This window comes from Egretta garzetta, unplaced genomic scaffold (assembly GCF_000687185.1).
Source record: "Egretta garzetta isolate BGI_Z169 unplaced genomic scaffold, ASM68718v1 scaffold567, whole genome shotgun sequence".
Classification (NCBI taxonomy): Eukaryota; Metazoa; Chordata; class Aves; order Pelecaniformes; family Ardeidae; genus Egretta; species Egretta garzetta.
The window spans coordinates 221,681-233,003 of NW_009260348.1; the positions used below are offsets into that span (position 1 = coordinate 221,681).

Consider the following 11,323-nt stretch of genomic DNA (forward strand, 5'->3'; position numbering starts at 1 on the left):
AGCCCATTGCTTCTTTCCTTATTCACCATGGACTCAGACAGCAGATTAGTCCCTCTGTTGAAGCAGCACTATGTATCTGAAAACTTGCATTTCCAATCTATTGTTTTATAAAAGAACCTGGTAATGTATGCAGCTTCCAAGTTTTATACAAGCAACATAGCAAGGTGGAGATGAAAAATGATCGTAGTCATTGCAGACTGTTGACAGTCAGTCAGTTCTAACAGAAACAGAAGTCTTGAAGTCTCAACTAAGTCTTAATCCGTCATGACTTTTGTTAATTGTCACAATACATAAACGAGCTATGACTCAGAAGACACATTAGCTATTGTGGTGAACTGCCAGGTTACAACTGGAAGTGAACCAACCCGATCCATTTATGCAACACTCATTTCTATTTCACTCATGAGTAGATCTGTAAGAAACCCAACACATCAGAATTTCACAGCACAGGTTTTTTTCATCTTGTACTTACTTTGAATGCTATTGTCTAACATTTGCAAATTCCAAAGATACGCACTCTGAAAAGGACTGGACACTGACGTTTGAGGCCCAGCTGCCAGCAGAATCTTCAGCCTTGTCCTACCTTTCTACTATGTGCTTCCAGACAAAACAAAAACCTACTTTCAGAAGTCTGCAAAACATGATTTTACAGCTTGATTATGTACAAATACTTATTTCATCCGTTGCTAAAACACAATCTCAACAAACAGGATTCCTAAATGATCTGTACTTAGAGCTATTTCCAGTCCTGAGGTAACAAAGTCTAGGTATTAACTAAATAATGTAAATAGCACCAATGCTTTATGGAAGACAGGTTCATTATTTGACATAAACACCTAAAGTGAGGCAAAGATACACAAAATCCATCAGTCAACAGGTAAGAACATCCCCATCCCCTCCCTATATGCCTCATTCATTGCAAGATGGAATAATCCATTGTAAGTTGTGGTTTGTTACATGTTTGAAGAGTTACAGCTTGCTGCAGTCTGGTTTATGTCTATAACGTTTAATTCCTCAGGAAAGCAAGGCACTGAATGTCACTGAAGAACTTCTGTAAGCACTTCTATTTTTTTTTCATGTAATCAATGGCAAACTGCAATGACAGAGAATCAAGCCTGCAAAATACAATAAATGGACATGGCTCCATTGTGCGCTACGCTGACTTTATAGTTCATTCTTCTTGTAGTTTTCTACCCTACCAACGGAATTTGACTAATGTCAGTAAAGCCATTTACATGAGCTAAAAAAAAGGCACACGACTCGCTGTGGCAATAGGCAGAATGACATCATGCTGGGCCACAACCACAGTATCACAGCAATTGGCACACTGTGACAGGGATGTCCCCTGGGAGGAAGCTCCTGCCTTGCACCACAGAAAGTGGGGCCTCGAAGTAAGATCAGAGTTCCAGAAGGGTCAACTTTCCCGCTTACTCCTCCAACACTATTAGAAATTTGATGACTTTTCTACTTTCTGCACGTGAAAGGCTGACTTTCAAGGGAACATCGTTTTTTACCCCAAACATTTTCTTAGTGTATTAGAATGCTACAAAACACAAACACCATAACGTTCATGTATAAAAATAGCTGCAAAATGGTTTCTGAAAAAAGGCACAGAGATGCTTTCCAAAGTCTGAGGGAGAAATCCCACAAAAAAAAGAGACTGATGAGCTGAGAACACATTCAAACTCTTTGTTGTATCCTCATCTCCTAACCCCCAACCAAAAATAGTAACCAGAACCAGTACGACCTGAGTAGGGGTTTTCCAATATTTTTGCTGTTGAATAGCCAACACAACAAATGCATCTTTAAAAAGTAGGAGACATTTGTAAGCCATCAAACACATATCAAGAAATTGCCGCCTTTATTGCCTTGTTTTTCTTTTTTTTTTTTTTTTTTTTAAATTCAGTGAATGTTGGGGTAGGGGAAAAGAAAGGTGCTAGTCTGAAAATTTCTAAGTGTGTCATCAGGACAGATTCCCTGCACCTCTGGACCTGACCTAGGAAGCTATCAGTAAAGAGTCAGAAGCAGCTCCTGTCCCACGAGGTTGTTTCTTGATCGCTCTAACAAGACTCCCAACAAGATAACCAATCTGTAGCAACCATGAGAGAGCTAAATGGCCTGACTTTTTATTGCCACATTACTCTTCTGAGGAAGAAAGAATCCTACTCTACAGACATGGAACTGAATAATTCAGAAGGTAAGCAGCTTGCACTAGGTCACACCATGCAAGTAAATTGAACCTGGAAGCCCAAAGCTTATGCCAGCGCTGTAATAACTGAACTATCTTTCTTCTCTGAAGAAGGGGAATCTTCATTCACAAACATTGGCAGGGAAAGACACTAAAAAAAAAAAAAAAAAAAAAGCACATGCACATTCATCTAAAATAAATGATACTACATATTGTCTGGGCAGCCTTACCACCACTGTAAGTGGCTGGTCCTCCTGGAAGTGACATATTCTGCCCACACTGGCTGAGAGAATCACACACGATGATGTCGGAACTCTGGGGAGCAGCAGGAGGAAAAGCTGTACTTTTACAAGAGAAGAAAACGTCAAACAACTGTAGCCCTGCAACAAATAAAAAGCGTCTGAGTGCACAGTAAGAACACCACAGTTCAGTTTCATCACAGATGTCATACTTGGGGAGCAGCAGGAAGCATGAATGAGGTCAACCTAGACGACTACTACTACTACTAGATTACTTGGTTACCAGTAGCTCCATCCAGGGAGTCTACCCTACCAGCAAGAGATGGGGCCAGTGACAGGACTGGTGACAAAGCCACAATATAGGTCTATCCAAAGACAGGGCTACAAGATCACCCTGAACGTTGTCCTTATTTAAAATACAGTCCAGAACTTCCCAGTGGCTTGCTGAGTTTTGATAATCTAATTTGTTGTCTCTAGAAAGGTCGCAGCACTGACATGTTCTGCACTCCTGGGTCCCACACTGATAATCCTACCCCTTCCAAAATGCCTGAGACGTTGTGTCAACATAATCCTGTCTGAAGAGAACTAAGACACCTGGAACTAAAACGCTTTTTCCAACACTGATGACAGGAGGCCAATCGAAGGGCCCACAAATTCCGTATTGGCCCTCATTCAGTTTTGCTTTACCTCTCATTTAAGCCCCCCAAAGACAAACTATGACAAATCAGAAGCCCAAGGGGCTGAAAAGCAGTGGCATGTTCAGATCAAGAAGAGCTGTCTCCCATCCTTCCCTTCCTCTCAAGCTGCTCGCTGTAATGAGGCTTACAGATGGGGGTGTAAAACGCTGCCAGAGCTCCTTCTCCCCACCGCCACCCTGCTCAAAACTATTCCCCAGCATATGTTGTAATCATACACCCAGGAGAGTTGTTAAAACCTTACAGGAAACATCTCACATTTTTTCCTTTACTATTCATGCCATTTTCTATTAGGGACAATAAAGACTTCTAATATTGGATTAAGCTCATTTGCAACAATGAGCTACTATTGCTCCAGGAGCCAGTGGGAGCTCAGACTTGTTGAGGGAACTGGGAATAATTAACTGAATTGCACTGGAAAAAAGGAAAAGACTGAAGGCTGTTTTGACCAAGAGAGATGCAAACTGATGTGATGGTTAAGCCATCATGTCTTGCTGGGAATTATTGTTGGGAGTATCATAAATGCTTAGAGTATTCAGGTTTTTTCAGTAAAACTGCTTTGGCCATGGTCTCCCTTTTTGGTTTTTGCTACTAAAAGACACCTCCCAGAGTCATAATGACAATAACACAGTTTTACTGATTGCTTTCACTCACTGCTCAGTATGCACTAAGTCACTTCCCAAAACTCTTAGGGATGGCAAACCTTAAAAACAAAATCTCTTCTAAGCAGACTGGTTTTTCTTTTCCCCCAAATGATGTATATAATTCATCCCTGTGGTCAAACGCTCTTATTGTGTAATCCAGGGGTCTTCAGCAGGAGTGTAAACAGGAATTGTCTCATTACAGAAGGGACTGGAAGTGCTCAGTGCTCTGAGATCACACGTGTAGATGGGCAGACAGCACGTACACTTTTTAATAGTCTGGGGACCTCTCTTAGGGAGCACTGACTTGGTTTTGATCGTGGACCAAGACTTATTAACTCAAAAGAAACATCTGGCATTGACCCCTTCACAGGCAGAATCCTGAACCTGAGGGACCCTGGAAGTCTACTCTGATATGTTGCTGGAGCTGTCTACACGAGATTAGTTCGGTAGCTATACATAAATGCACGTACTGTGCATGAATAATACTATTTCTGTATCATATATACAGGTATTACATAGATGAGTATTTGCTGTCCTCAAATTACTGCCTTCTAGCCACAAGTTGGCACATGCCATTAGCCTTTTGCCATGCAGCTTCAAAAAAAGATCAAGTTTCCATCATTCCTTTCAGCAAGGAAGATCCCAAGGAACTTGACAATCTATTCATACCTAATACCACCAGAACATAGACACCTTTGGGACAGAGAGCACAGCCAAGTACATAACAGAGTGCAGAACAGCAGAAAAAAAGGGAAACATTTGGCTTGAGACTCCACAGAAAACCTTGCTTTTTTATAGAGAGCGCCAAGGAATGGTTAGCATCCATCCACAGGAGACAGAACGGTGCTTTCTATGGTCACATCCCAAAGACCCACAGAGAAAATTTGAACTTCACAGTTTATTCTGCCTCAGAAGTATGAAGTGGTAAGTTACCTTTCCCAACAAGCCGGACCAGTAGTTCTAATAACTGTGTTCAGACAGACCACAAAGCTGCCCTTTCTGCGGGCATCTCAAGGGAACATCAAGAAATTTTCCATGCCAGAAGTTATATTAAGCAAACCTGTTCAGGTCTCTTGGATACATGCAGCAAAAAGCCGTAGCTTTTTAATAAGTGTTGACTCAAGATTAATGATAGTTCTCTTGACATTTCCTCTATTGGCTACAACGGGGGCCATTTTTTTTCTTCCCATTTGATCTTTTTCACATAACCTCTCTATAGCAATTAGCTCTACTGCTTACATTGAAAGAAACCCTCCACACCCCAAAAACCAGAAGGAAGATATCTAGCGTGATTTAAAAGCCGAAATAAGCAAAACCAGCACCAAGCAATCAGGTCTTTTCAGGACACCAGTGATGAAAAGACCACTGTTGAGGTACTCTGTAAAAATGCAATTTGCAGTCAGCTGTTGCAAGAGACAAACTGTTTCAGTGTTGAAAATTAAGAGTTCTCTTGTATGAAGAGGAAGAAAGGGGAGATCGCATTGTCTTAATCCCATCTCACACCTTCACTGGCTATGAGGATGCTGAAAGCAGGAGGTCAGAAGCCTGACCATTGCTTTCTCCAAACTCAACTCTTCAAAATACTGGATGGGACAGAGAAAGGGGAAAAGAAGTTGATCACTAAATGGAATACTCTGTCTCGTCTCAGGAAGATGCTATGCACTTAAGTTCAGTTTAGATATGAGTAGTTTAACACTTGCCTGCAGAAATACGACTTTTTCTTACACAAGAGAAATGGGGGAAAAAGCCGTTATGAATTACAATGAAAATTCTTCAAGTGTGGGTGCTTTCTTTAATTGTCATGGAATCAGGATGACTAGGAGATTCATGGAGGGCACAAAGAATAGAGGGATATAGGAAACACCAGCAGATTGTCAAGGCTGTTCTCTAAAATGGTCTCATTACCCATCTGTAAAATGAGAATCTTGAATATGAAAAAAGCAAATGGGTTTATTATTATAGCAGAGCCTTCGTATTCCACAAAAGTCATTCTTCCTCTTACGATGGTGGTAGAGCAGAACATTGTCTCAATCTTTTTTACTTATACCCCGCTTCAACTGATTAATAACTTCTGTTAGATTTCGAGCAAACAAAAATGAATTTTTTTTCCTGGAAATTGTCTTTTATGCCTTCATTAATTGTTCCCAAAATCTTGACCACAAAAGGATGCCAGCTCCTCAAGGATGAGCAGAGAATGACAAACCTGGTATCTTCTAGACAGGGCCCATTATATCACAAGGCAGTACATTCTCCACACTGCTGTCCCCCTTCCAGTGTTTGCCTGAGGCGTTCCATAGGCTTTCTGTCAAAGATAATTACGGCTGTCGTAGGAATGAATAGACACAGATGTTCACAGGGCCCACGCTCTGGGGGTGGGGAAGGACAGGTATCGTCCTCAGAAGCAGGAGCACTTTGTCTCTCTCAAAAGAGAGATCTCATACACTATGAAGATGAATTTTCAAACAGAAATAATAGCACGGAGCCAGGCAGCTGAGCCCTCATTCACATTTGGTTAGATAACAACGTTAAATATTCAGCTATTCTCATGCAGAGGTGTCGCCCCACTCGGGCCTGAAAGCACACAGGTACGACACAAAAATGTTATTCGAGTTGCAGCCTTCGCAAAGCTGAGGGAATGTATGTGCTACCTCGGCCAGCCTACTAGAACGTTACTATCAGGTGCAAGTCAAAAGAATCCATTCAAGAGGCCTATTAGCCTTAAAGTAAACAGTTTAATTTGTGAAACTGCTTGTTTCACCAACAACATGGATTGTGGAAACAAAGAAGCCACTGGCTACCAAACGCATGCTTTTCCTGGTGCACATACTGACAGCTCATCCTATCATACATCCCTTTGCACATGCACATTTTATTTTTATAAGCTCTGAGACATTACAGATTACTGGGTTTATCCGAAAATTGTGCTTCTTTGTACGTCATTTATAAACTCAGAGGAAAATTCAGCATCATCCAGACTATGGGTTGTTTTCTTTTTCACCCCTAAAGAAGTGGAAAAATGGCATGTACACAGGCTCACAAGTGGTGGGAAGCTCTCCAGAAAGATGGAGTCTGGAGACTAATCCAAACCTCTTGAGTTTTCAAGCAAATATCAGACCAGAAATCTCACAGGAATGAACTGGCTCTGGAGATTTCTGGCAATTCCTTCTCCTGACCTCACCCAAAGCTGAAAAACAGCCACAAAAGCAAATCTAATATTTTGCACAATATTTTTCAGTATCACAGTCTGTGTAAAGATTCAGAGTAAGCCCTTGCTTCATCTAAACTGCTCTTCTCATCCAAAGGTTGCAAGGACACATATTTAGCCTAATTGTGATGATCACAGAGTTACTCTAATTTTAATACCACATGGAAACTAGAAGTTTGATCCTCTGTATTTTTGCAACGCTTCCTTCAGTAAAGGCCAATTGCTTTTGGCTAGCACAGCAGTCAGTTTCTTCCATTAACCTTTATTCAAGCCAAAACACTTTGGGTGTAAGCGACATTGAGTTCCCGAGACAATGACGGCCAGAGAAATACCTATCATGAGAGTGGAATCCGAGAGCTCTCCCTAAACTCCAGCTGCCTTGTCTCTCCTTGACATCTTTTCAGTCTTTGAATGCTTTCTGCACAAACCATTACACCCTTCAACACTTCTTCCAGGAAAGCGCACACAATTCCAGGAACCCCACGCCTCAGGTGAATAAACAGCAATGACAAAAGCAACTTTCTACTGGCAAGGCAGGACGATGTTGAAAATTTCAGTCTCTATACACAAATGCTGTAAAGGCTACTGTGAAGGCCAATATTTCCCAAGGAAATCAAGTATCAATGCATGGTTTGGACAGAAGATCTTCTGGAAAGAGTAATGAACATGCCTAACCCTGTATACTCAGCAAAATCTGATCTCACAGCCTGAGATCATTTGCTGGCTTCAAGTCACATCTGGGAGTTACTCCTAACACAGCAGGAGGAGAAGTTGTTTCTAGGGAGATCCAAGTTCCACTTCTTAATCTCTCTATAAAACAGGAGCTTTTGCCATTTAGTACTGCAGGTGCCCCCTCCTTTTCTTTTTTTTTTTTTTTTTTAGATGGGGTTTTTTTAAGATGAGGTTTGTGGTGGCCTCTAGCGGAATATGGAACAAATGGTATAAAAAGGAAAAAAGGAGCAAGGCATGTGCAGCCTGCTACAAAGCTGAGCAGGCCTTCATCTATTCATAGCTGAATCCACTGGGAATTTATTTAAAACTAGACATAATTGCTAGTAGAGTCCACAAGAATAATATCCCTTGTTTTGTTTCAGCCTTTCTGCTTCCTCAGTAAAGGAGGTGGATGCAGGTTATAACTGGATTTGGTTTGAGCCCTAAGAGAACAGTTCAGGATCAGTCTGGGATCACAGCAATCCTTCAGGCTCTTCCAGGGCTACAGCTAACCCAGGATTTGGCTTCTGACTTCAAGATACATGGCCTGATCATGAGTGAGTATTTGACTATAATCACAACACCTTCCTCCCCTCCATTTCCTAATGAGCCCTCATGCTCGTAGAAAATACTGAGTTATTTATCCTGCCACTCCTCAGGATTATTCTAATATGGCTTTTCCATCATGACCTTGCATGCTTTGGACTTTCCACAAGCTCTTGATTACACTGTGCAACTTCTCCTGCTGTAGAAGTTCTTCTGCACCTTGGCTAGTGGCCCTGTGTTGCTCTTGATCCAAAGGAGTTCATTGCCCAATGTTTCACATTACTTTTTTGTTTAAATGACATCATTACTAAAGCACTACTTAGAATTATTGCTCTCCAGACCTTCTTCATAACCTTTTTGCAATCATCTCTTCCAGCAAAGTCATACACTCATCGTCTTCCAAGGAAGGTGGCCTAATATGTTAGTGTCTTGTCTGAGATTGGAACACCACTTACTTGCCAGAAAGCTTCCTATAGCACCTTTGCTCTATCTTCATACTATAGCTGAAATAAAGGCCCTAGGATCTAGTTCAACAACTTTTCATTTTCTTAAGAACACTTGCTAACAACACATAAAAAAATTTCTGTGTTCTGGGCTTCCTCCATATGACATAAGGCTCATGGATTTCTGGATCTGTATTGAGAAGCCATTTAAAAACTTCTGTTTGATCATAAAACAAATCCAGTAACTACCTTTTTAGTAAAAACAGCCCCAGTTCACAGTTTCCAGACTCCATGATGGGTTCGTAGTGTTGCCATGGGCTTTGCTCAGGGTCCAGGAATTCAAGCAGACTCCACTTTCATTACAGCACCTGTAGCAGCTTCTGGAATGTGAATCTCAAATGGAACCACTTGATAATTGCTGGTCTGTGTGACACTGGAGGGAACAGCATGGAAGGACTCTTTATCTCTCTATCTTTCCAGCACCTTTCCATTTATTTACTCGCTGTCACACTGGCTGCCTTCCACGGTGGGAACTCTGCCTCCTCACACAGCACATGGAAAAGCCAGAAGCAAAAGCTAGCTGGGCAGTTAATTTGGAAGTGCTCTTAAAAACCTGGTAGAAGGCAGATTGGATCAGGTGCTGCTGCTCCCAAGGCAGGTCAGCGGGTCTTGAATCGTCCAGTCTGAGGAAGTCTCAGCAACCAGCACCACCACATTGGGGTGAGAGAATTGCTCCACCTCTGCCCTGGCTTAGCAGCTGAGAAGCAGGCTATGAAACCATACTGAGAAAGGGAAAACCAATAAGCTTTAGCAAAGGAACTACACGAAACACTCCCTAACATCAATCTGATAGTGGGAAACCTCCTTTCAAGCAAGTAGGGGCAAATTCACCCTATTATAGCACACAGCCCACTGTGTTTAGGAAGCAGGTGGTATAATCAACTGAAACGTTCACTCTCAGGAGTACTATTAAAATCTGGGACCCCACTGTCCTCTTGATCTTTTCATATGCTGTTTGATGAAATTCCACCAGTGTCCTGGGTACATTTCCAAGGAACTCATCACTTCTGGGAAGGCATTACAAAGCTACACTGTAACCATTCATGACCTGTGTTCAGTACTGGCTTGGTTCCTCCTCAAATCCACAGCATTCTGCAAAGAAAACATTCTTTCCACTTCAAGTAAGCTTCTCCATCCTGAAACCAGTCTGGTCCAGGCACCCAACCTCTTCAGGCCCTGTACTCACCCCCAGACATCAAAAATACAGGGTTTCTAATGGTAGGGCTTCCATGATGGCAAAACTACTGCAACACCTAATATACTTGGTCTCCCTCAATTCTAGATCTGTTGAAGGTTTTTTTTTTCAGGCAAGAAATAAAGGAAAAGCAATTGTTAATATTACTAGTCCTACCTATAGCTGCTACAACAGTATGAAAATTCATACACTTGCTGTTTTCTGCACCTTTAACATTTGCCATGAAACGATAAGGCCTAGCTGGTGAATTCTGCGCTTCACATCAAAAGGAACTGAGATGTCCATTAAAAAAAACAGAGGATTAATCTTGAGAGCTGGAGACCAGATAATTAAATGGTTCATATTTCAGGACAAGGACCATCTTGGATGCAGGTGATTAGTCCACCAGGAATCTGAACTTCTCATATAAGTCGTGTAGACAGTGCCTGAACACACATTCCTACATGTGTGGTTAGATACCCCCCCGGCAAAACCCAAAGGGCAACACACCTAATTATTGGATTGCTCACATTATTTCGTTTTTAAGACAAGTGCCAAATTAACAGACTTCTCACAGCAGGAGGAAGGATTTACTTGGAAGGCTTTACCTTATATGTAGAGAATGCAAGTACGTAATTCGCTTAAACAAAAAGCAAAGAAAAAGACAGGGTGGGACTCAAAAGATACTTTTTTTCAAATTATTTGTTCTCTTAAGATACCCTTTACAAAAACAACCTCATATTTAACCCTGTGCACTTCACCTTCCCCAAAAGCAGCAATGTTTTGAGAAGAAAGCAAGCTGTTACCACATTAGAAGTCCTGTTGCTAAAACTACATATATAAAAACATAAAAGTATTTATAAATTTAAATGAGACACCAGGGATAACCTGAAAATTCACCACTCTTCTATTTTCCCCACTAAAACAGAGAGAGGAACACCAGTCCACAAGATTCAAACACACATCAAAAACCTTTGTGAAGTACTGGATTTTGCATTACACCGAAATAACCTCGCTGCTTCTCCATCTGCCTAGGATAACTGCCAGAAATTAAAACAAAGCAACATGTACACTCTTTGTAGTCAATCAAGAGCTTCAAAATTTGTTTTTAAGCTCAGACACAATAACATCTGTTTTGAAGAAGTCCCATTTAAAGAAACATTGATGCCCCTTTAGAAACCGAGTATTTTTAACAAGCCTGCTCCTTCCAGAACTCCCACCAAAGACAGATTTAATAGGTAACAGATACTCTCAAATATCTTCTCGAATATATCAATCAATTCCAGCGTTTTTTTATTGGATTTTAGAAACTATGCCTTTTTGCTAGCAATCTTTAACTTCTGTGGGCAGTTAAAGAGCAGTAGATCACTTCACATAGTACTTCTGCGACCAAAACCCTGCAGAAAGCCAGAAGTTCC

At 41.3% G+C, this 11,323-nt stretch overlaps 1 protein-coding gene across 16 annotated transcripts in view; it reads right to left on the reverse strand.

Annotated features, from left to right (window-relative positions):
- The window catches only part of LOC104129782 (cartilage oligomeric matrix protein), a 36,384-nt gene that overhangs the window by 20,263 nt on the left and 4,798 nt on the right, over positions 1–11,323 (reverse strand). For 8 of the 16 annotated variants that reach the window (XM_035898157.1, XM_035898156.1, XM_035898154.1 and 5 more), the window contains 2 exons: positions 5,970–6,068; positions 2,419–2,568 (listed from right to left, as the gene is read on the reverse strand). The exons of 4 other annotated variants lie outside the window; for them this stretch is intronic. In XM_035898157.1, coding sequence (XP_035754050.1) covers positions 2,419–2,455 — 37 coding nt within the window. In that variant the 5' untranslated portion in view covers positions 2,456–2,568; positions 5,970–6,068. Of the gene's footprint in view, positions 1–365; positions 2,296–2,418; positions 4,502–5,969; positions 6,069–11,323 lie in introns of those variants that run through there. 4 more of the 16 variants (XM_035898147.1, XM_035898153.1, XM_035898165.1 and 1 more) reach the window with 4 other exon arrangements.